General features: G+C 42.9%; 1 protein-coding gene across 1 annotated transcript; it reads right to left on the bottom strand.

Moving 5' to 3' along the window:
* Nucleotides 1–483: 483 nt before the first annotated feature.
* On the bottom strand, nucleotides 484–24,500 carry si:ch211-57n23.4 (immunoglobulin superfamily DCC subclass member 3). Its single transcript, XM_061665633.1, has 14 exons — nucleotides 24,452–24,500; nucleotides 16,666–16,971; nucleotides 15,729–15,873; nucleotides 14,146–14,276; nucleotides 13,808–13,945; nucleotides 13,573–13,731; nucleotides 8,022–8,187; nucleotides 6,832–7,082; nucleotides 6,508–6,672; nucleotides 3,785–3,973; nucleotides 2,365–2,478; nucleotides 1,537–1,663; nucleotides 1,326–1,440; nucleotides 484–561 (listed from the first exon to the last, which is right to left on the bottom strand). The coding sequence occupies exons 1-14, from the start codon at nucleotides 24,498–24,500 to the stop codon at nucleotides 484–486; spliced, it is 2,133 nt and encodes a 710-aa protein (XP_061521617.1).
* Between the last annotated feature and the right edge of the window lie 826 nt (nucleotides 24,501–25,326).

The following is a 25,326-nucleotide window of genomic DNA, read 5'->3' as shown; positions in this document are numbered from 1 at the left end:
TGTCAAGAGTTCTGTCACGACAGATCATTTGGAGAGTCAGTCGAATATCAATATTTGGCATAATGTGGTGTACGCGTTCACATGTCAGCGTGCCAGGTGAGATCTGAGAAATATAAAACATTTTGGTTATAGAACAGTCTCCCACAAGCAAGCTGATGTGACCTACAGTACAGTATATACGATGTACACACATTGAGAAGCTGACAGGTCCGAATCTGCAGTGACAATTCTCTTTAAAGGCTTTTTCAACATGCACCTATGCTGGTACACAGGCAATAAAGGCAATACGCTTTGGTTTGACTTTGAGGTAGGGACATGGTATTGGGAGTAATGGGCTAATATGCTGCCACTATGTCACATTTTTGTAAGCTCTGGTATTAGCAGCAGATTTTGTGTTCATTAGGTTAGTTGCAAATAGCTGGAGAGAGGCGAAGGGAATGTTGGCGAGGGTTGGGGGAGGGTTACGGGGGCGTTTGACCAGTGCTAGCCTGTGCCAGTGCCAGGAAGACCTGATGAGTGTTGCTCAATGACGACTTGGCACTGCGCCGGACAAACCGCCTGCTGCTGACAGTAAGGACATAAGAGAAGGAAGACAATCAATTCATAATCAACTAATAAAGTGCTTCACATAAGTTGACATTTTTTTATGCTAATAAAACTAACTAAATGCCCCCCCCCCCCCACACACACACACACACACACGACCCAATGTGCATTAATTAACCCAAATTTTCAGTGAATTCCTACTGAAACAAAAGTTATTCAACTTTAAGTAATTCCTGATTTTTTTTTCTTTCCTCTTTGCAAGCCTCAGTTTCTGTACAGGCTAGTAAAAATGATCCCCAATCAAACTCATGCCACCATGCCTTTATGGAACTTGATTTGTGCACTGGGGGACAGTCATGCTGAAACAGAAAAGAAAATGGCCTTACCAAAATGGTTCCCGAAAGCATGCAATCCCACCCATGACTGATTTAAAAGTCCCAAATATTTTGCCACATGCACCATGTCACAAATTAAACTGCTGGATCGCGTTTATTGAGAAGTTATGTGAAAAAGAGGAAGGCCTTCCTGTCTCTATAAAATCTCCCCCATTTCTCCTTCTCATCCTACTATAAAACCCTTCTGTGGTTTCTGGATCCTGTTTTATTGATGGAAGACCAGCATAGGTAAACACAGCAGTCAACCTACATACTGTACATTTTAATGTAGCAGATGTTTGGAGCACTTATAGCCACAGAAAGAATACAGCGACTTCAGAACCACTTGTACATCTGCAAAATGTTGTTATTATTATTATTATTATGATTATTTTTTTTAACTACCTGAGGCACTGGCTCCATCCTGGGACGGTCTGTTGCCTCCTTATGGCTGCCATTGTGCCCTGTGTTGTCACTTGGTACAGACCAGCTCTCCTGAGTCCCCTTAGCGCAAAACAAACTGCAAACACGTTCCAGGAATGAATACAGATCTGCTAGTATACAGTGCAGCGGCAAATACACCGATCACAATCTAACAGCGTTAACTGGCACCTACCTACGGCGATACCCAAACATGAGGAAGATGACGCAGAAGATGATGCAGGCAGTGCCAATATGGATGCCAATAACAATGCTGCCCAAAGAGGCTTCACCGTCTCTACACTGACACGGTGTGTTCTCACCTGCAGGCGCAATTTGATTGCATTTGAAATATTGCAGACACAATTACCTTACAGCAATGATCAATATTCATCCAATAAGTTACATGACAGATCTTAAAATGAAAGACGCAGTGTCTTCAATGCCTTAATGGATTAGTATTGAATTTGTTTTTAAATGTACTCAATTGAAGAAAGAAATGTTGTTGTTGTTTTTTTTTGGAATGAAATGTAGAAAACAAACCAGTACAAATATAAACTAAACACTGAAAGTCCCATTTTCAAAAAGTTATTTACGATTTAAAATTGCAAGCATTCTTCGTAAAGGCAATCTTTATTGCAATAGTTACGACACTTGCACAAATTCATACATATATGTCGGAAATAACACCGCCTGGTTTGCTGTCTGCTATTACGTGAATGCAAAATGGCTGCATTGCAACAACATAATGAGGCTCTCTCCAGTGGGATTTTAATTAATTATTTTACAATATTAGTTTTTTTTCTTCGAAACAATGATCACCGTTTGAATGATAACAACTGCAATTAATTCAAATACTTAAATCTGTCAAATTGTTTGGTATTCAAAATGGAAATTCAGTTGGGTATGTCTTCACCGCTATTGATCGAATGATACAAAAGGACCCCTAAAGTCCTAAATCATACAACTTTGTCACCGCCGTGGGATCAAGAGGAGCTACAGGAAGTTGTGTACTCGGACTCACCGGTGTTTTGGGCGCTCGTGGCGTCATCTGCCAATGATACCAGTCTCTTGGAGCAGTCACTTTCCCCATTTCCATTGTATGCCACCAGTTTGACTTCATACACTGCACCCGGTTCTAAAAGACAAACATAGGGAATGAGTTATATGCAATAGATTGAATCTTTTTTTTCCCCCCCTCCCAATTGTTTTCAAATTGCAATATTTATTCCTTAATTACAATCTGACAATAATTTTCTCAGTGAATAACGAATACAATACAGGTGGTGTACCTACAGGGGTATTCCATTTGGTCGTGACCAAATAATGACTGACCTCGGCGGAGGTCCATTTTAGCTTTGGGATAAGTCAAAGTCAGGCATTTCATTAAGAAAGCAGCCCAGTGGTAACTAGTGATGTGGAATACACATTTGTTTTTTCACGTTATACAAACGTCAAGAAATATAGTAAACTACGGCTAATAGTTGGAATCTGCACAGATTAAAGTAGATCCAAGACAGGAGCTGATAAAAAAATAAAATAAAACAAATAAAAATCCCTCCACAAAGACAGTGATTGCAAAGTTATGGAAAGTTCAATCAGGTTGAATAAAGATAAACGCATTATAGACACAATAACAATGTGCACCAACTTAAAGGAACAACTCAACAAAAGCTCACAAAATGTCACATCATCCCATCAAATGTACTGAATCGCAGACACTTTAATGACGATTCCCCTTTGACTCTCCAGAGCAATTCACAACACTCTTTAATGTAACAATATTGATTTCAGACTGGAGATGACAGTGCTTCATGCCATGGCATAAATTCACTCCATCAGTTAGAGGCACATCCTATTATTCACTTCTCTCATAATCTCTGGCCTTGTTTCCTGGCTCATCCAGAGGAGTTAGGGGTGAACTGATGAGGAAATTGTCATGCCACATATTTTTGCTACGCTGTTTACACTTGGGTTTGGAAAATCAGCAAGGGATCAATGAATGCTTGCTATCAAAAGCTCACAACCGTTCATGTGTGAGGCAACAAATTGTTTTCTCAATCATAGCTCGGCAAAGTAGACAGCTGTCGAGCCGGAGCTATTTTGTGAGTACCATTTGAATGCGTTCACTTGTTGTTATGGTAACCAATGGTGAGTCCTGTGGTGAACAAATATGGGGGAATGATGGATGCAAAAAAAAAGTAAAGGAGAAGGAATCCTCACAAACAATACATCCATCCGTTTTCAACACCGCTTATGCTGGTCAGGGTTGGGGTAAAACAATACATTTGAATGTTTTGTTTGATGCAATAAGTGCGGAAATGTCGTTAATAACAAGCCCAATTTGAAATGTATAATATTTAAATGGGGTTTCATACTATATTTAAAACAGTATTCGGCGAATGCTATTGATGTGCAATAGATTTCGCACATAGAGTACGTACCCAGACTTGAGACGATGTGGGCGTTGATGTGACAGGGCAGCTGGATGGGTCCCTGGAAGTCAGCATTGGGGACCCTGCGGTAGGACAGCCTGAAGCCCTCAGCTTTGCCCGCCTTGCTGGGGAGCTCCCACAGTACCTGGACAGCGCTAGAATTCACCACCTTGGTGAAGAAGGTGGGAGGGGTCGGTACTGGGCGGGGGCGAGACAGAGAGGGACAGAAATAAATAGATTAAAAGTGATTGCATAAACACCGCAATGGAAGGGGAGTAAGGAGGAAGATATATTTAATACATTTAAAATTACAGTAGTATATATAGCTGTAAAGGGTACACCTTTTTTTCCTACTAACATCATTGCTTGGATAATACAAATATTTTTGTTATCTCGTTGTTTTAACAGAAAGATAACAAACCACGGCTTGTCCAGCATAAGGGTGTCCACACGTGCACTTGGGACCAGGGCACCCTAGGTCTCAGTTCGAATGATCGCCTTTGTGGTCGTGTCATCGGACTTGCGGCCGCATGTCTTGGGACACTCGGGTGAAGGGAGGGGCGGAGCTGCCAACTGATCACCACCTGGTGGTGAGTTGGCTCCGATGGTGGGGGGCCCAAACTTATTGTGAGGGTCTGCTGGGAACGTCTGGCGGAATCCCCTGTCAGAAGGCGTTTCAACTCCCACCTCCGACAGAACTTTGCTCACGTCCCGGGGGAGGCGGGGGACATCGAGTCCGAGTGGACCGTGTTCCGCGCCTCCATCGCTGAGGCGGCCGACCGGAGCTGTGGCCGTAAGCTGGTCGTGGCGGCAATCCCCGAACCCGTTGGTGGACACCAACGGTGAGGGATGCCGTCAAACTGAAGAAGGAGCCCGATCGGGCCTTTTTGGCCTTAACACGCCTCTGCAACATCGGGGACAGTGCCTCGGGATTGGCAGACTGGGGTGGTGGTCCCCCTTTTTAAGAAGGGGGACCGGAGGGTGTGTTCCAACTACAGGGGGCTCACACTCCTCACCCTCCATGGTAAGGTCTATTCAGGGGTGCTGGAGAGGAGGATCCATCGGGAAGTTGAATCTCAGATTCAGGAGGGGCAGTGTGGTTTTCGTCCTGGCCGTGGAACAGTGGACCAGCTCTACACTCTTAGCAGGTTCCTCGAAGGTGCACGGTAGTTCGCCCAACCAGTCTACATGCGTTTTGTGGACTTGGAGAAGGCGTTCGACCGTGTCCCTCGGGGGGTCCTGTAGGGGGTGCTTCGGGAGTATGGGGTACCGAACCCCCTGATACGGGCTGTTCGCTCCCCGTACGACCGGAGTCAGAGTTTGGTCCGCATATCCGGCAGTAAGTCGGACTCGTTCCCGGTGAGGGTTGGACACCGCCAAGACTGCCCTTTGTCACCGATCCTGTTCATAACTTTTATGGACAGAATTTCTGGGCGCAGCCGAGGCGTAGAGGGGGTCCGGTTTGGTGGCCTCAGTATTGCATCTTAGCTTTTTGCAGATGATGTGGTTCTGTTGGCTTCATCAACCCGTGACCTCCAACTCTCATTGGAGCAGTTCGCAGCCGAGTGTGAAGCGGCTGGGATGAGAATCAGCACCTCCAAATCTGAGACCATGGTCCTCAGTCGGAAAAGGGTGGCGTGCCCTCTCCAGGTCGGGGATGAGATCCTGCCCCAATTAGAGGAGTTCCAGTATCTTGGGGTCTTGTTCACGAGTGAGGGAAGAATGGAACGGGAGAGCGACAGGAAGATCGGTGCAGCGTCTGCAGTGATGCGGACTTTGTATCGGTCCGTTGTGGTAAAGAAGGAGCTAAGCCGAAAGGCGAAGCTCTCGATTTACCGGTCGATCTACGTTCCTACCCTCACCTATGGTCACGAGCTGTGGGTCGTGACCGAAAGAACGAGATCCCGGATACAAGCGGCCAAAATGAGTTTCCTCCGCAGGGTGTCCGGGCTCTCCCTTAGAGATAGGCTGAGAAGCTCGGTCATCCGGGAGGATCTCAGAGTAGAGCCGCTGATCCTCCACATCGACATGAGGTGGCTGGGGCATCTAATCCGGACGCCTCCCTGGTGAGGTGTTCCGGGCACGTCCCACCGGGAGGAGACCCCGGGGACGACCCAGGACACGCTGGAGAGACTACGTCCTTCGGCTGGCCTGGGAACCCCTCGGGATCCCCCTGGAAGAGCTGGATGAAGTGGCTGGGGAGAGGGAAGTCTGGGCGTCCCTGCTAAAGCTACTGCCTCCGCGACCCGACCTCGGATAAGCGGGAGAAAATGGATGGATAACAAACCCAACTGCCGCTTTAAACAGAGTTGAGCGCTGATGATGTATTTGCCTAGAGGATTTGACATGGATATTTATAATCTTTGTTTTTCTTCATCGTAAATAAAAACAAGACTGATGAATATCTCAGCTGTTATCTCTGTATATAGCACGAACATTACGCAGAAAGGGGGGAATAATAACAACCTTAAATTACATTAATTGCTCGGGGGCATGTTAAACTTCCATTCTGTTTCATATCCAGTGCTTGTCAGAATCCAGAATTAACTCACGTATACAGAATTTATAGATAGGATTTATGCAGCAAGTGATGTTCTGTATACCAATGGTAAGGTGGCAAGAGTAGTTGAGGGATCAAAGCATTGCTCAAGGGCAGTGACAGTGCTCAAGAAGCGAACCGAGATAAAGAAATATTCTCTGAAGGCTATGTTTCAGTACGAAAGTATCCTTACCGCCACCTAGTGTTGTTGCCACCACACTGCGAGACTGCTGACTAGCTCCAAGGGGTGAATAGGCCTTCAGATAAAGCGAGTAGGTGGTGGCTGGCTCCAGGTTGTTCACATCGTGCTGAAAGGCGCCTTTGCTGATGGCTTCTTGCAGCTCCAAAGCATCCGGCTCTGAAAGCACGAACACAGCACCATTTTAGTTGTAATAAATACGAGCAAATATTATTGACACATTCACTGCCATTGACGGCTTTCGAAGTCCAATATCCATGTTATCTGGGAAGGCTGGCAGTGAATGAGTTAAAATACGACAGTACTTTGTGATAATACCTCCTATTTTGCGGATATGCAGCACGTAGCCAATGATGCCGTCAGTGACTTCGACGGGTGGCTGGCTCCATGAGATCTGCAGAGCGCTGGTGGACAGCACGCTGACCGAGAGGCCCTGGGGAGCGGCGGGCAGGTTTTTAGCTTGGGCCACAGCGAGCCGGGCGCTGGCCTGGTTGGTGCCGGCGCTGTTCTCAGCAATGCACTGGTAGATGGCCTCGTCCTCAGAGCTGATACGGGTCAGGGCCAGAGTACTGGCGAGATAACGCAGCCTGATCAGTTTACAGACAGTGACACATCAATGAAAACATGGATAGAATAACACGCGCTTGGATAGTGATACCGCAAGTGCCCTGGCCCCTCACTGTCAGAAAGAGCAGTTCATTTCTCTCCTTAGAGTACAAAATAAATCCTACTGAGCGAACATGTAGCCTACCTTTTTCCAAGGTCAGAAGTGTATGAACAGAACTCTGTCGTAAACTGAATTTCCTTCTGTCGTAAACTGCATTTTAGGAACATACTTGTTCAATTTTGATAATGACACAAGTGTAAACAGTCGCTTTGGTGTCTATTACTGCAATTAGGCCAGTACAATAGTGTAGCTTGTGCCTTGACCTTGACATACTACACTCCCAATTTACAATACAGGAAATGTTATTGGCCCCCTCCCGACATTTCAAACAATCCATGGACAAAATACAGAAATATACGCTTGTTTCGTAAATTATAGTTGTCCTGAGACAGAATGGAACTGTAGCTGTAGTAAGTTATTTTAATACGAATCAAATCATATGGTGGTCTATAATATGTTTTTTCTTGAAACCCTAAATTAGTTAAAAAAATAAAAATAAAAAGGTCTGTTTGTCAAAATTGTCGCAGGCTACCTAAAATGTCCTCCAATTCTGGAATGACCAATGAATATAAATCGACCTCAACGTTGCCTTGAATGTAATTACAATGATATTGAGTTACCATAAAGTCAAGCAAATGTAATAGTGTATAACATAAGCAGAGATAAATGATGAACAATGAACTTGTGTGGTGAAGTGCTGCCCCCGTGTGGTATTAACATGAAATGGAAAGAGTGCAGCCTATCAATTGTGACTTGCAAAGAAAGTCATTTGTAGTAAATAAAGTAAATAAACAATTATCACAGACATTGTCACATTATGTGACACTTTTTCGCCCTGTACCTGTTATTATTGGTCAACTTGACGTTGTGTCCAGGCATTAAAACCTTGCCGTTCTTCAGCCAGATGAGGTGAGGCTCGGGCACACCCTGTGCCACACAAGTGAACACGGCACTGCCCCCTGCTGGTTTGGAAACAGACTGCGGCCACTGCAGGAACTCTGGAGGTGCTGTGGAGAATCAGGGACAGATCACAAATGTACGAGGGTCATTTTCATATCATTTGATCAACAAAAACAAACAACAACTCTAATTTAGTCGTTTTTAAATACCACCTTGGATTTATGTGAGTAAATGTCTCCCATGCTGGAACAGCCACGCTTAGTCCTATTTTCCAAAAGTTATGGATGATCTAAAATCGTGAGCATTCATATTAATCATCCTGTCATCCTAATTGACAGAGAAAAATAATGGCGGCCCACCGGTTCCCTTATTTTCTGTTTGACTCTTTACTTCATTAATGATGGACCCTAAAGTATTTAAGGTGAAATTTCTCTTTGTCTACCCCCCCCCCCCCTCTAAATTAAGTGTCGTTTTCTAATTATACAAACCAGTGCTTCTCAGTGTGGTACAAGTACCACTAGTGATGCGTAGGCTCCCTCTAGTGGTACGTGAAAGTATCACAGTACCGTTAAGTTGTACTTACAGTAAGTTTCATTTAATCATTAAAAACGTTTTCTTGTCAAACATTTATTTCAGTACTTTTTAAAAAACCATTATATGCACATTTTAAGCTTTATATGCAATGCAAATGATCATTTAAATACAGTTCTTAAAAATGTATTTTAACTGGATAGGATCCAGCTCACCTGTACAGAAAGTGGATCGACGGATGGATATTTAAGTGCACTACTAATGTTCAAACCGCATAATGTTACAGTGGCCTGCAGTTATACTAAATATACATTTTAGGAATAAAAACCTCTGTCAAGTTTTTGATGAATACTCCCACTATTGGAGGACATTGTACATTTTGTTTTCTTACGCAACTCTGCATCTCACTCCTTTTATATAAGGTAAAAAAAAAAAAAAAGGAAAAATGAAATCTCTCTCTCTCTGTCTCTCACACACACACAAACACACACACACACACTGACATCACAATGGACGTGCATATTAATAGAGCCTCCATCGGAGCAGGCAGGGATTTTGACCTTTTTGTTTGGCCTAATCTTAAAGCTTAAAGCTTAAAGCTACATCTAAATGAGTGATGAGACAATTGTGTGGCCGGGTGTGTGACACCATGATCAGCGTGTCATGTAGATGTGACAACTTTCATGTATTTGTGTATTTATTGAGTAAAAAGAATGTCCCAACGTCACGCTGGAAATTGTCCTCAGCTGACTGCGCATCAGTCGATCCATACTGTGTATTGATCAGTGATTCTGTTGACCTTGAGTTTTACCGCAGCTCATAAATCTTGTCCCCCTTTTCCATTGTTTGCATCCGTACATCTGGGAAAGCACTTTACGTTGTCGTGGAAATTGTCTTTTATATTCAGTATGTTTCCTCCTGATGATGATGTTAATAATAACAGAAGTCCAATATTTAAAATAAATAAATAAAATGAAGTAAAACTTTCCTCATTAATTTAAATGCGTAATTGACAGAGGGAAAACACATAATACAGGGTGTTAACATTTTCTTTTGGAATAACACATGTATTTGCTATAGTCAAGTTCCGTCTGTGGGAAAGTTGCTGATGTTGATATAATTTATGAGAACTGATGGCCTTTGCGGCATCTGCATGATAAAAGATCTGCATATCTTTTTGGGGAGGACTTTGTGGGCAAAATCAGAGTGGGAGGGGGTTACGAAGGCCGAGACAGACGGAGGGAGGGAATTTTATTTTGGTATTTTTTTTGAAACACTATTCAATAAATTGGCTGGCAATCTTTTGTGTGTGCAGCTAACACCCACCCTCGTGGGTTGCTATCCATCTTCCGACCCTCTATAATTAACTCTACGGCCACACCTCCTTCCTCCTTTCATTTCAATGTCCGTCCCAGAACCTCCTCCCGCCCCTCGAGCGTTTTCACACTTTTATGCCCTCCGGTCCTCCTGTCGAGGTTAGAGGTGAGAGGTCACAGATCACCGGTCACACCCTCTTCCCCTTTTTCTCCCGATCCATTTTGCGGCGTATTGACAATCTCGTCATCCTCTGCTTTGTCTCGCTCTTTCTTCTCCTCTTTGTCCCGTCTCCCTGACCATGGCCGTGGACGCGCATGCGCGCAGATGGGCTGATGGCAAGACTGTGAGAAAGTTGAAACCTGCTCGCGAGAATCCCACTCAACTTGATTCCAGCTGGAGGGAGACACTCGCTTCTACACTACGAGACGCATCACCGTGAACGCCTGCAATGGTTCCCTTGAATCTTTACAACCTTTTCCAAAATATCTAAATGGAGACAGATTTTTATCTTATGATGGAACAATATGTGCAAGTGGATTTTGTCGTCTATTACAGTTAAATCTTCAGTTCTAAGCTCAATTTACACACTCAGGAAGCGACATTGTGGTGGGCGTGTTAACGGATGCCTATAAACCAATGGAGAAACGAGATCAATAAATTAATGAATAAATTAGAGATGAATTCCATTCTCCCTATGCTCCACTTGCAAAGCAAAATTCTTTGAATACAATGTAGACTCGTGTTCTAAAAATGACCAGAAACGTATAAATATATCGAGTTTGGTTTGTCTTCAAAATGTCATAGTCATCTTTGGAGCTATATTTAAAACTCTTCCTATATTTAAAACTCTTCCTTTACAAAGATAATCATGTTGGCATCGGAGAAGTTATTTGTTTAACAATACGTTTATCAGGGTAGTTTTAGATTACAGTCAGGTCAAGCTGAACGGCATTGTTGCTCATATTTTGTCACTGTCTCGTCGCTAAATAAGATATTATCTTGAAACACCTCGCAGCATTGTATTATATTGAAATGGACACTTTTAAAAATGATCTTTTTCCTGTTTGGCTGGGATGAATTACGGGATTCTAATGCCTTCCAAACAAGGCACAGTTTCCATTTTTTGTTTCTTTAACGTGACCAAATATGATTTCTTTCCCTAGAGAGGGCGGCACTGATCTTTATGGGTCACTGGTTATCACTGAGTAGCTTGTAGCTGTTTTCCTTCCATCTAAATGATCACACAAAGCTTTGACTCAGGCAGAAAGCTAATTCTGACAATCAAAATATAAAATATGATCTTTTTTGGAGCAGAATTTTTCTTATACCTACTGTTTCGAACCTCATTCCATTGCTGCGTCCAGTAAGTGGTTATGTATTGTCTTGTGTATTTAAAAGGCAGAAAATGGAATGACTTTGCCGAGCATTTTATATTCGAGAACGACTGCAAAATCTTTTCATATACTTCCTTTGTTTTCTCCCACCGGCCTATATTAACTCTGAAGCGAACCCAGATATACTGTAATAGAATAGTAATGAGATCCCAGCAAGTGTTTGTGTCCTGTCCCCTTATTCGGCCCTTTACTGCTCTGGGAGGGGAGCTACTAATGACCCGGCCGCAGGACATCCGATTAAAACACAGCTAATGACACTGAGAAATACGAGTGGACTGAGGCTGTGGACATCTGCGGGGTGATGGATGAGTACATGTCATGAGTAGCCCTCCACAATCCCCCCCCCCACACCCCTTTCCTCCCACCAGGATGCAAATACACAAACAGAGGGACACTGGTGTCTTACTTATTGTTGTGCAACGAACTAGGACGTTGACGTTTGGATAAATACAATTATGTTGTTGGCGTGTGTGGGTGTGTGTGTTGCGGGGTGGAGGCGTTGGCGGGCTCATGTTAGAAACATCCGCCCCCACTGAGGAGTCAGGGGCAAAGGTGAGACGGAAGGGTGGAGCTTTGCTTTTGACCCTCCTTCCCTTTCACTCACTGCCTGCAAATAAACATGGCCAAGTACACACACACACACACACACACACGCGCGCACACACACACGCACTGGCCGCAGATGCGTGAGTCAATTAACAAAGCCTGCAACATAGCCTGTATGTTTGCAGCTGAGAATGAGGATATGCAATATATTCACTTGCTTACCTTCTTACTCTCAGTCTGACATGAGTTAGAAAATACTGTTTAGATAGTAACACTGTTCTTTCCTGTCATTTTTTGTTTTGTAAGCACATCGGACTCCAATATTGCCTCTTTTTTGATACTATACTGTATGTGCACAGGGGTTTACTGGACATATTTGTTATATCAAGCTTGCACGGAAAGCGTCAAACCTCTAAATTAGCGTTGACAGTTTTTCGAGGTCAGTATTTACACTGACACATGAAACCTGGATTTATATGTAGAACTAATTCTAGCGCTGTAGATATATATTTTTTTGTCATTATTCATTTTAAGACAATATGATACAGTGTACTACCACTATATTACCAAAAGTATTCGCTCACCTGCCTTGGTTCGCTATGACGTCAGTCCATCCTTTGCAGCTACAACAGTTTAAACTCTAAGGGGAAGGCTTTCCTCAAAGTTCAGGAGTGGTTTATGGCAATTTTTTTGAACATTCTTCCAGAAGCGCATTTGTGAGGTCACAAATTGACGTTGGACGAGAAGTACTGGCTCTCAGTCTCCGCTCTAATTCATCTCAAAGGTGTTCTATCTTGTTGACGTCAGGACTCTGTTAAGGTCGGTCAAGTTCGTCTACACCAAACTCTCTCATCTATGCCTTTTTGGACCTTGCTTGGTGCACTGGTGCACAGCCATGTTAGAAGTGGAAGAAATGTTCCAACAAATGTGGAAGCACGGAATTGTCCAAAATATTGGCTACTTCGTTCCAGTGAAAGGGACACTGAAGAATTCAGCATTCCAAGAGCTTTTGGACACTTCATTGCTCCCGACTTTGTGGGAACAGTTTGGGGAGGGTCACTTCCTCTTCCAGAATGACTGCGCACCAATGCACAAAACAAGGTCCATAAAGACATGGATGAGGCAGTTTGGTCATAGTCATAGTGTTCCTATAAAGGCTTGAGAGGTTTTGGCCTAGGGTGATGATATTGCACTGTAAATACTTAGAGGTGCACGATTTAGATGAGTTGATGGTTACAATATCATATGTTTTTTGTTCAAGAGAACAATACTGACGGCACGGTGGACGACTTGTTAGCACATCTGCCTCACAGTTCTGAGGACTGGTAACTCCGGTTTCCTCCCACATCCCAAAAACATGCATGGTAGGTTAATTGAGGACTCTAAATTGCCCGTAGGCGTTTAATGTGAGTGCGAATGGTTGTTTGTTTGTATGTGCCCTGCGATTGACTGGCGACCTGTTCAGGGTGTACCCCGCCTCTCGCCCGAAGATAGCTGGGATAGGCTCCAGCATGCCCGCGACCCTAGTGAGGAGAAGTGCTATGGAAAATGAATGAATGAAAGAAGAACAATACTGTTCCAATAATACAAACAACTCAAATGAAACGGACTTCTCTCTTTTGGATGACATGGCATTTATGAGAAGAGATTTTAGGACCATAATCAACTCATGTACAGTACAGTCAATAGTAAAGTTGACCTGACCTTGTACCACAAGTCTGCCAAGCGCGGTACGCCTCATCCTGGTGCCGGGCCGGTTGGCAGCGCATACATACACACCAGAGTGCTGCAGAGACACATCTGAGATCATCAGGTTCCCCGTTCCAAGGACCTGGATACCTTCCACCCCGATTGAGCGGCCGTCTGATGGAGAGAAAAGAAAAAACATGGTTTGGAAAATTCAACGTCCGCCTGCTATATTTGAGTGTACTAGTGTTACCTAGTCTGCTCCAGGAAACAATAGGCTTTGGGTTTCCTGTGGCAATGCACTCCAAGATGGCGGTCTGATGGACAGTGATGGTTAGATTCTGAGGTCCTGACAGGATGACTGGCTCCTTGTAGGTTCTTACAGCTCCACCTAAAGAATGAGTGATATTAAAACATATTTAGAGTAGCAAGAGGCATGCAAGCCCATGTATTTATCCAACCCTGCAAGGGTGAATGTATTCAAGCTGTAACAGCCGGTGTGACATCATGTACTGTAGTTAATTGTTTTCCCAATCTACCAATGATATTGCCAATGTTCAACACTTGTACTGTACATGGGCAACCACGTACCAGTGATGTTGAGAATGGCCTCATGGCTGTAGCGAGTGTTTGCAATGTTGGTGGCAACGCAGCGGAACACCCCGACATCTGCCTGTCTCACGCCTGTCACCTGGAGGATCCCCATTGGTAGAAGAGTGTACCTGGGTGGGGAATCGGAAGATTAAGTCAGGGTGCAGCTGGGATATCAATTTTGGGATTTTTGTACTACTTTTGTCAGCTCATGTAGGTTTTATTCAAATGGATGATAACAGCAAAGTTGCACTGTTAGCCATCCCCATATATTTTACAGTTATTTACCACGTCCCTTACAGTAAAATTCTCTAAAGTGATTTTGCAGTAATGAATTACAGTTTCCACTGCATCATGGGATTTTGGCTGACGTCACGCAGAGAGTTACTGTATTTTTTAATGCAATAGCATTGTGAAGCCTTGTGCTCCCAGCATGCATTGCGCCATAAAATGTTGAACTGTTGTTGTAATAATGACGTTAATCCTTAATGTTCATGAATGATAAGGATTAATTTAACATTTATTTTGCGTGTTTGTTACCCTTAGTTTGTGTGAATCTGTGTCTTATTTAACTCACGTGTTACACATATATTGTACTTGTTTTTTTTTTTTTCCCCCTTCCCCCCCCCCATGAAACCCTGACTGTGGGTTGTGTGCAATAGCGTGACATCCGAGTCAGTTCTGCTGTATGCTACGTTAGGCGTTAACTGATGTGCTAAAAGCTCCCGTTTACCTTGTGTAACTTATCAGCGCCATAATGAATAGAAACATTGATTTTACAACTGTTGTCAGTAAACACGATAATCAAGGTTGTAATAATTTACTGGCAACATGGTTGCCAGTGTAAGTTGGTTGCCAGTGAGCTAGTGTAAAAGCCCTATGACCTATTGATTGCAAAATAGTGATCTCTCTCTAGCTTTACAGCTGTGCTTTTTTATTTATTAATTATGAAATGTCATACACATTATATACACTATAAATACACTTATAAATAGTAAACAGTGACTGTAGGATCAGGCATACTAAAGTAAATACTGTAATAGCTGGATCTTGCAAAACGGTGCGCCTTCTTACTAATCAATTGTTTTTAAGAAACATCAGTTTTAATTCTATTTTTCATGTGCATTTGAACTTTTTTTCCCCAATTAACATTTATGAGACATAGCTTGAATGTAACAATGTAAGACATATAAACATACAAAACTGTAACATTCTTCTTCAAGCCTTAGAATCCTTAACATAAAAGTAAATCTAAAAGTCTGCCTTTCACAAAAAGAACGTTTTGTGCTTAACAATAATGCTTTAATTGAACAATATGCTCACGAATATGGTTGCGTTTTAAAGTTCTGCAGAACTGAATAAAAGAGTTGTTTGTAATATTAGAAGAACCGTCAGTCAACAATTGTACAGTGTGACTATATTTTGGTCAAATATACCGTATCAATGCGCAAACCGCTTAAAATACCACAGAGGTCTATGCTGACCTGTGGCCGCATGGCCACAATAGTGACATTTCAATGAGTTATGTGACTAAATATGGACAAATACATAAATTGATACACATCCTATACAGTATACTGGACCTATTGTTACTGGTGCTCAGGGGCACCCTGTCTTTCTCCCAGGTGATGTTGGCCTCAGGTATTCCATTGATCTGACACTGGAAGCGTGCGACTCCGCCCTCGTCTACTGCCATGGTCATAGGGTGGGTGTGGAATTTAGGAAGCGCTAAGAGAGGGAAAACAAATAGAATACAATTAATAATGGGAAAAAAATATTCATTTTGTTTGGGGAGATGTCCTATAACAAGTGAACTGTTATGATAGCTTGATAACAATTTGTGCCAACTTTAAAAAAATGGTGGACATGCATCTGCTTCTGTTCAGTAATAGCTCTAGTCAATGGTTCCCAAAATGGTATTTCCACTTTCTCGACTCCCATAAAGGATTTCCCATGACTCGATGCCCATAATCGATACGAGCGTATACAAGGGCTGCAGCAAATTAGAGAAGATCACCATGGAGACTCATTGCGTTGCGGTAAGACAAGATAGCTATAACTCTCCTAGATTACCCATAAACCCCTGTTTTTATGGGTGTGACCCAAGTGGTGGTCCGTGGGGGTGGGGAGGAGAACGTTGAATACTGTTTGTGTTCAGTAAAGGGACAGTACTGAACAATGTTATACACAATCAATGGGTTTTATCCGGAATGAAAATGTGGTCGCCTTCTCTAAAGAGTCAGGTCCTTGGGTTGCCAGGTATCATGTAGAGGTGTTCACCTCTGAAGCCTCATTTAGAACAAAGACTAATGAATGTTTTGACAAAGGACTAGGCAACACGTGGTGACTTTTCCATGGGGTGGTCACTTTTAGAGTTTTTGAGCCTATCGTCAGAGCATGGGTATAAATATCCAAAGGCCACAGGACATATCATCAACGCACATTTAAGTGACCAAATATGGTTCCTTCTCCATCTGGGCCTTGTTAGTTTAGGGCTGTCATCCACTGTCATACACTTACATGCCAACAGGACTTTGGCCTTACGGCTGACCAGCATGCCATAGCGATTTTGAGCGGCGCAGTCGTACTCTCCCATATCAGCATCGCTGCCTTCTTTGCGTTTCTGAAAGCTGTGGATCAACAGGGTGCCGTTTGCCAGCACCTGAACCCGAGGGTTGGTGATCAAAGGCACCCCATTTTTACGCCAGGTAATCTGGATGGGCTCCTCGCCCCGCACGCTGCAGTCCAACATGAGCGGACGATCCCTCACTGCGATAACATCTCGGGGCTCCTGCAGAAAAGACAGCTCTGAGGCCAAGCAGGCACCTGGGAAAGAGAACGGGCAGGTAGAGATCAATTATTAAAAAAAAAAAAGCAAAATTCCAATCTCTGAACGTAATCTGGTTTATGCAACTGTACTAACGTTTCTAAAATACGGCTTTATTTGATGATGATTGGAAGCTGAATTTGCTCAAATGTTTTCTTTATGGGTGTTGTCTTTGGAAAAAAGTGAAATACATGTATAATCATCTTCGGCAGTTCTTGAAGGCATCTTGTGTAAAACAATGTTTAAAGATCCTGCAGATGCTCTTACCCTGGTCTCCTGCTATAGGGCTCTACCATTAGCCTGTGCTGGAAGGAAGTGTTTTGACCTTTTTTGCCAAATGCGGAGGTTAGTTGTGCATATACACGTTTGTATGTATTGTATATAATAGTGAATGTCATATCACAGATTGTTGACGTAACAAGCATATTTCTCTTGCATAGAGGCCCCTGCTATTGGCTGGCAACCAGTCCAGGCTGCACCCTGCCTCTTGGCGAGCTGGGATAGGCTAAAGCTCACCTGCTGGATGGATGGATGCATAGTCCATCCATTCATTTTCCGAGCTGGGATTTTTTTTTCACTAGGGTCGCAGCACGCCCGCGACCCTAGTGAGGAGAAGATGATAGATTCCCAGCTATCATCGGGCAGGAGGCGGGGTACACCCTGAACTGGTTGCCAGCCAATCGCAGGGCACATAGAAACAAACAACCATTCGCACTCACATTCACAATTTAGAGTCGTCAATTAACCTACCATGCGTGTTTTTGGGATGTGGGAGGAGCATCGTGATCCAAAATAATCTATCCACAGCTTTTAAATTAAAAAAAAAAAAAAGTCTCACATGACCAATTTTCAGTGTTAATTCCACCAGCCATTCAACACTTTTCCTCTATTATGCTTTCAATAATGAATGAGATTTAATGACATTTGAAATACAATGTAGAGGAGCTCTCTTTCAGGGAGCTACAGTATAAACAGTTGCACAATCCACATTGGATTCATGGAGGAAAGCAAACTAAAATTGCAGGACTTTAATGGTTATAGAGAGGACAGCATAAAAGAGGTACCCCAAAGAAATGCAGTGGGCACTTGTGCTTTGATCGATGATTTGCTGCTTCTATCACTTTTACGAAGGCGAACGACAATAGAGGAAGAATGCCAGTGACCCATCTAGGCAGAGAGGGCAACGACAATACCTTAAAACTAAAGAGGAGAACACTGGCAAGAGTCGCAGGGGTCAAGTTTAGGAGAACGTCTATACAACAAGGGGCCTACTGCGACAATGGCGTTGTGACTATGGTTATTTGCACCCAACCCCCAGTAACCTCTGTAAAACTGCGTCAACCACCATGCACCCAAAGGGCGCCATCTGCCCCTTCTTATGCATCCCCTCCACCCCTCCCATCTCTCTCCATTCTTTCAGATCCATCTCAGAGGTGACTTTCCCATGCCACCAGATCTCCTCCGTCGCACCCGTGTGCCCTCTCCTCTGTGACCTTGGCGACACCAACTACTCTTCTCCATTTTCTCTCAGCCTTAACGTGTTACTGACCTCATATGCAAAACACCGTGAAGACCTCAGAACGGCCGCCGTCTCCTTCCCAGCTGCCAAGCTGGAACAATCGCTGTCTGCACTTGAACCTGCACAATGCCCGATCAATGTCATGACGGAGCCTTGAATCTGTCCTGCCAAATGCACCCCTCCCTTGAACTTTCACTGTCACCCACACGCCATCCGCTCTCACAGCCGAGACAAAGCAGCTTGCAGCTGAACTCGACTCTGGATTGGTCTCAAACGTCTGCTAGTTCATAGGGAGAACATTCTTGTAGGTGCAACTGATTTCTCATTTCCTTTCAACACAAGACTAAACTGGTATCAAACCACACCTAATTGTATCTAATCATTCAGATGCCACAAAATAAAGAAAGCTCTTCAGCAAATTGTGTTTGATCACCACAAAAAAAGTATTGCGTTGACTCTGGATGATCTAGTAACAAAGAGCAAGAGTTCTAGGAAAAAATGTCAATTCTTCAATGCTGCGGAAACATGAAAATCTGATGAACCAAGAAGATTACACATCTTGTAATGAAAAAAAAAAAAGAAACAACCATAGATTCAAAGCAACAAAAGAATGCATTCCCCAAAAACTTCGGGAAGGCCTGCCAGAGCCCAGACCGACATGCAATTGAAAATATATGTGACGATATAAAGAGGGATGTGCACAGGAGATTTTGAGCATTGGTGCAAACAAAAGGGGGACAATATTGCAAAGTCAATTCTTACCCCCCCAAAAAAAGCTGTCACCAAAGCAAAAGGTTAGTTTTAGGGTGTGCACAATGATCGTTTTGTGCTGTGTTGTTGTGCTGCATTCATTTTCAACATCCACTCTAAACACAAGAGTGGATGTTGAAAAAGTTAGCAAATTTGCCTCTAGCCATGTACGGTGCACATGATAGATTTTTGTTCAAAAGATAGTTGGGTGCTTACAGAACCATGGAGCTCCCCCACAGGTTCAACATACACCTGGCCCTCCTCCTTGAGATCTGCGTCATTGCTTGGACTAATGTGTCACATCACGACATAAGCATCTGCCCCCGTCCTTCTAATGAGAAATCTCCCACACAGCAGATGTAGCACGATTGCGGGTCTACCGGTCAGCTGTCCCCGAATGAGCTGATGTGGACCAAAAACACCCCCCACCCAGCTGATCTTCCCATCCCTCTGTGTTGGTAATGCAATTCAGGGCTCCCAAGGGGTGACATGCGTTGCATTTTGTGGCTTATCGAACGCATGGCGTTGCAACCTGGCAGGTTGAAAGGGCCTACCATGATGTTTGGTGCAGAGTTTATGAGTGATGTTTACATCAACAAGGTTAGGATTTGCAAGGATTTTCTGAAAAGAAAAAAAAACCCCTACTTTTCAATATTAACCTACACTAATCGTCCATAGGAGGCAAAGAGCTGAAGACAAGTTGCAATGTGACTGAAATTTGCTGGTTGTACATTGACTTTGTATCCTAAATATCAATAGTTAAAACAGAAATTTAGAGTTGCCTCTCAAATGTATGAGCAATATAATCAATTGGAAATGAAACAACTATTACAGCTATCAGCAAGGTAATCTCCATTCGCAATGATGGTGCAGCTGCACAACATTGCTTGAAATTTCGTAATAGTCTCACGATTGTGGTTATAGTTCGCAGTGGTGCACAGCTGCTCCGTTTCATATAAACGCCGTGTCTATTATTTTGCTCCTCTTAAGTATGGCTAAATGAATGAAGCGAAGTTAAATTAGCACTCACAACATTCGCCGTGTGATGCGGTGCAGTTGCGTCACTGCAAATTACGTCGATCATAATGAGCCTGGTCAAGGGAATGTCTCTATTGCAGTGAGGTTGTACATAATGCATTGTCCAGTTACCATTCTGATAAATTCAGCACAACACATTTAAAGTACAGTTTGATGAGTCATATTTGCCTGTCAACAAAACACTTTGGCAGGGGGTGTTTGTTATTATTGGAGGTTTTACTTGGACTGTTATATTAGATTAGATTGATTGTCAAGAAGAACCATGTAAGCTGAGTGCAGAGATTTGTTTTTCACATTTGAGATGTGAGATTTATGCCTTTGCACATTAGCACAGATTGTTGCTTTGTTTTCTTTTCAGATTAAAGCTCCAAATGAAGCAAATTGCGCATTGAGTGGGTGCACAGCATTGAGACCGGGCCATTTTCAATATCGGAGAAGGACTAATAATGCGATTTTATAAAGGGAGGAGGGAGTTGTCCAACAACCCCCACGCAAACACCCTGTGTCTGTAACCCCAAGCCCCTCAGGGGTCATGAGAGAGTCAGAACTCAGGATGGATGTATAGAATGGGGGAGGTACACTGTGTGTCCAGCCAGAAATACTCCCTGAGCCCTCTTCTGCTATTGTTTGGCTGACTGTTGCCCGTGAACTTCACACATATGTCCACACACCACTCCATACAATCAAAAAAATTAAAAATACAAAATAAAAAGTTGTGAGAACTGATGATAAGCCCAGCATGCTCACATTTGTACAATGTTTTTCCATTTTCAGACATTGGATGGTCAACCTTTGGACTGAGTGCCTTGGTTTTAACTCACCTTTCCAAACGCTGAGTACAAATATCAAAGACTGGGATCAAAGTTTCAGATGGGCCTTTTTCTTCGATTTATCGGCACAATTCTGCAGACAAGGCAGCATTCAGATTTTTACCAAAGCGGATCCTATGAAGGTTCTTTCATACTGTCCATGACATCTTCCTTTATAACTGTTGTAGTATGGGGAGCAGTTCAAAAAAGAACCAGATAGATGAATGGGCATGAAATCCATCACCTCAGGGCTTCTCTTTTTATTCACTTGAAGGGAGTTAAACTCTTGTTGCTGCAAGGCTCTTACCACTGCGTTATGTTATGCAAACATGCTTAATGCTTTTTTTGTCACTGCTGTGGGGGGTGGGTGGGGGTCTGTCACGCATCTTTTCGCCTGTCCCATTCAGAACCATTTGGGTGGAGGCCAAGTTCAATGTCTGAAAAAAGTCATTTCTTGACACTTTAAATAATTAGTGTTAGCATCCTGGAACCTGATGCATAGCTGACATTGATATAAAAAGCATCGACTTTTTCATGTTAATTGAGGACCAGGTTTCATGACCTTATACTGTGTGTACCTGTCTTCCGAGAGGCCGCGCTTACTGGTCCACCCCAACTACATTTCAGTAAATGCCTGCCTAAAAACAAGAAGCCAATCACCACAAATCCATCGGGAATAATCTCTTGTGATGGAGAGAAGGGGCTCCTTGCGGGTCTACCAGTTTTAATTAGTTAAGTGTCAGCTCACAGTGTGGATACTTCAAGACCGCTTCGAGCTACAACGAAATAAAAGCATATTGCTGCTCCAATTAACAACTAAGACGCAGGCCTGACTAGATTGCAAACTTGTGTTCTCCAAAGTCCATCTATCACAACTTTTCCAAAGAAAAAAAAGGGCTACTGGTCAGATGGATGAACTGATAAACCAGTAGTTTAATGGTGCTTCTTACTCAGCATCGGACAGAGGAGATTGCTGAAACTACATATGGTGGCTGGTGAAACAGGACAGTGTTGTTTTGACCGCTTGTTTATGAGGCAATATTGTTTTGGAGAGTATAAGAAGGACAGACGAGGATTATTATTATTTGTTTTTTAAACAATGGCATTATTGTTCATGTCTAAATATACCTTAAACACCGAGTATGTCACATTCCGAATATTAAACATACGAAGTTTGATAGCCACTTGATAGCACGGACACTACACCCATAACTCAAATTGCCAACCCAATAAACAAAGCAGAGTGTGAGTGGAGGCCTCATACAGCGACTGTTGAATGTGGAGCCACAGAAGAAATTCACATAAAAAATCTGAAGGCTGACTTGGTTCAATTCATGAGCACAATCATTTACAGATAGAGATGTTAGGATTTAGGGCTTTATGTTGTGACTTTGTGCCCCTGCTGTGGATTAAATCAAGGGGTGTTTCTGTTAGTCTGCTCTACCGTAGACCCTGGAGAGGAGGAGATGTAGCGGCGACACGGCCATGGGCAGCTATAGGCAGATTACCTCCACACTCATATGTTGAATAAGGTCTCAATCTGAGCACAGACTGGTGGTAATCTTATGGAGACGAGGGTCTGACGGTCAGGTCAGCCAACACAGAAGAAAAGGGCAGCCTATTGTGTGCACGGTGCCCCCCTCACAGGCTGCACCGCTGGCCAGGACGACCCACGGTCCTACCCCCTACTACACAGGTCAAAGGTTATTGACTTGAACGCTTCATTGTGGTCTGAGCTAAAAGACAGAGCCTCCCACCGTCTGCACAGCAGCCCCCCAGACCAGTGATGCAAATCGATTGTTGTTTGGGTGACTGTGCTGCGAAAGAACAAAACCAAGACAACCTCAGCATCATTTAGACTGAGAATCATACCTTGGATCCTCATATTCAAATTGGATTTTGTGTTTTTGGGAGCGTTTAGAGAAAGATACACGTCATGTCATGCTTAAATTAATTTCACTGTTTTACCATTCTTTGTCCTTTAGTATTTCTTTAACTTTACAACAGAGAGACAAATCGGCAAAAACCGCGCCGGCTAATTCTTTGGCATTTTTAAAAATGTTTAATTTGAATGTCATTAACTTTGTCTTATGTTGTATTGTGATAAAGTGTAAAAAAAACCAAACAAACAAAAAAAAAAAAAACAGAGAAAAATTGGAAAAAGGGCTAATACTGCCCGATTAAATTGGACAGACGATTAATCGTTCACGCCCAAATCTAAACTAACTCTTAACACGTTGATAAGGTTGCTGTCTATAGGTTCCCTAACAATGATATTTTATTTGACTTTGAGTCTAATGGCCCTCGATACCTTCATACTCTTTAAAACCTCTTCTTCTTTGAGGGCAGAACAGTTACTGGTCAAATTCACCTGGAAATGCTAACCAAGTGGATGTCTCCACAACTGGCTGCTGATAGCGGTGACATTTTAGCAAAATGGTGCACTGCCAAACTGCCATCTCAATGATGTAGTTGTACACCACCGTCAACTCCAAACACAATCATAAACATATTGTTAAATTATTGACCCTCTGACTGTGCCAATCGAAATTGAACATGATCTTTTTAAAGACACGTTTTTGAGACAGCTCTTGCAAGTGGTCAGAATGTTGCAGTTGGTCTGTTTATATTAGGCTTTTAATTTACTTTAGCGACGCCATCAACTTCATATGTGTAACATGCATAGATAATTGGGACCCCCACATCCAGCTGAGGCCTCCAAGTTCAAGACAAACGTATTTTAGTTGCACTAAAAACCTTTTGTCGGATACTGTATTAAGTTGGACACTTAACTCCTTTTTAAGGCACCCCCAAAAATCCTTCTCGAACATGACTTACTTTTTAACATTTTGCCCAATCAATATCATTGTATTCATTAAAATGATGAACAGGAATGAATGAATTATCTTTGTTTTTAAATGTAACTTTTCAATTGACTTTTTCGATCACTGGTTCTAGGGCCCATAGTAAGGCATGTAGAGTCAATTTCAACTCAAGTTTAAGTTCTTAAATATGGCTCCTTGCAGTCCGAAGGGCCATTTCAATGCGTACGATAACATAGAAGACCAGTGAAAGTATATTTACACCCAAGGAGATATTGACTGAATCTGCAAGGCCTTCATAATGAAATGAATTGATCTTGCAATGTTGTTGTTTTTTTTGTAATAGCTGTATTAGCAAATGATAATAAAATGCTCAAATGTGACATGCAAAGCAAATGAAAACAATTTGACATTAACATTAAGCATTAATACAAGCACACATAAAAGTTAAAGTGAGTGCATAAGGGATAATCCCAGTTCCCATTTTAAATGTTCCGCCATAGAGCTAGTTTAACAACGTCAAAATATGAACTATACTTACTGAAACATAACAAAGCTGTCAGGCCGGTGAGCAATATTCTTGGTTTCATTTTGCTTTTCTTCACTCCGGTCCCTATGACGTAAAAGCTTCTGGTTCTCAAAACGCAACTCAAAATAATGGGAAAAAAAGTAATCCAAATGAAAATGTGTCCTCTTCTGCCTACACTACGTATTCTTTGGTTAGTACGCTAAAAATCCATGTTTCTGTTCCTGTAGCATTTCTATTCTTTTATTTGAATCGTTGGTCCAGTTACGGGCCGACTGAAGGCTGCCGGTCATGTCCAAAGCCACTCTGCGAATAGTGAGAGGATGACACCTCGGCCTGGATCGGGCTCATTAGCTATTCAGCATCATTGACGCAGCCGAACGGACAATGACGCAGCGCCTTTCACCGGCCGATGGCAGGTTGGTCTCCTCTGGGCCAATCGCAGCCCAGGGTTTATAAGAGGGGTGGTGGCCCACTCGGCCTGGGAGTCACGATTGATATTCATTTAAACAGAGAGCTGCCGGCCACTCGCTCTGCTTCGGCCTTCTCCCTGATGGGGCAGATTACAAAAATGCCTGATATGGGAAATTGCAAGCTTCAGTAGCACAGCAGTAAAAAAAAAAAAAATATTTTAGGCAGTTTTACAAACCTTAAAAGTCATGTTGGCTAGTAAGGAAGATAACAGGGTATTTGTCGTTGCCATGTTGACCCTAATTCCCCTAATTCGGTGCCCCGCTGGACACCTCACATAGCTAAAATGACACTTTTGTCGTCGGCAAACACCATCGCGCCCAAATAATCAAAAAAATAATAATGCTAAATTGAAAAATTCATTTCGGTTTCACTTACAGCTTTTTACTTCTCTTTATTGAATAACCACCATGAGAGAA

This window comes from Phycodurus eques, chromosome 20, assembly GCF_024500275.1.
Source record: "Phycodurus eques isolate BA_2022a chromosome 20, UOR_Pequ_1.1, whole genome shotgun sequence".
In the NCBI taxonomy this organism is placed as follows: Eukaryota; Metazoa; Chordata; class Actinopteri; order Syngnathiformes; family Syngnathidae; genus Phycodurus; species Phycodurus eques.
The sequence above is the reverse complement of the archived record's forward strand: the minus strand, read 5'-3'. Positions and strand labels throughout refer to the sequence as shown.

Coding starts and splice junctions, on each gene's coding strand:
- si:ch211-57n23.4 (XM_061665633.1), bottom strand. CDS start 24,500: ATGAAACCAAGAATATTGCTCACCGGCCTGACAGCTTTGTTATGTTTC. Junction 13,732..13,807: donor TGTTTCCTGGAGCAGACTAG/GTAACACTAGTA, acceptor TCTCTCCATCAG/ACGGCCGCTCAATCGGGGTG. Junction 6,673..6,831: donor GCATATCCGCAAAATAGGAG/GTATTATCACAA, acceptor TCGTGCTTTCAG/AGCCGGATGCTTTGGAGCTG.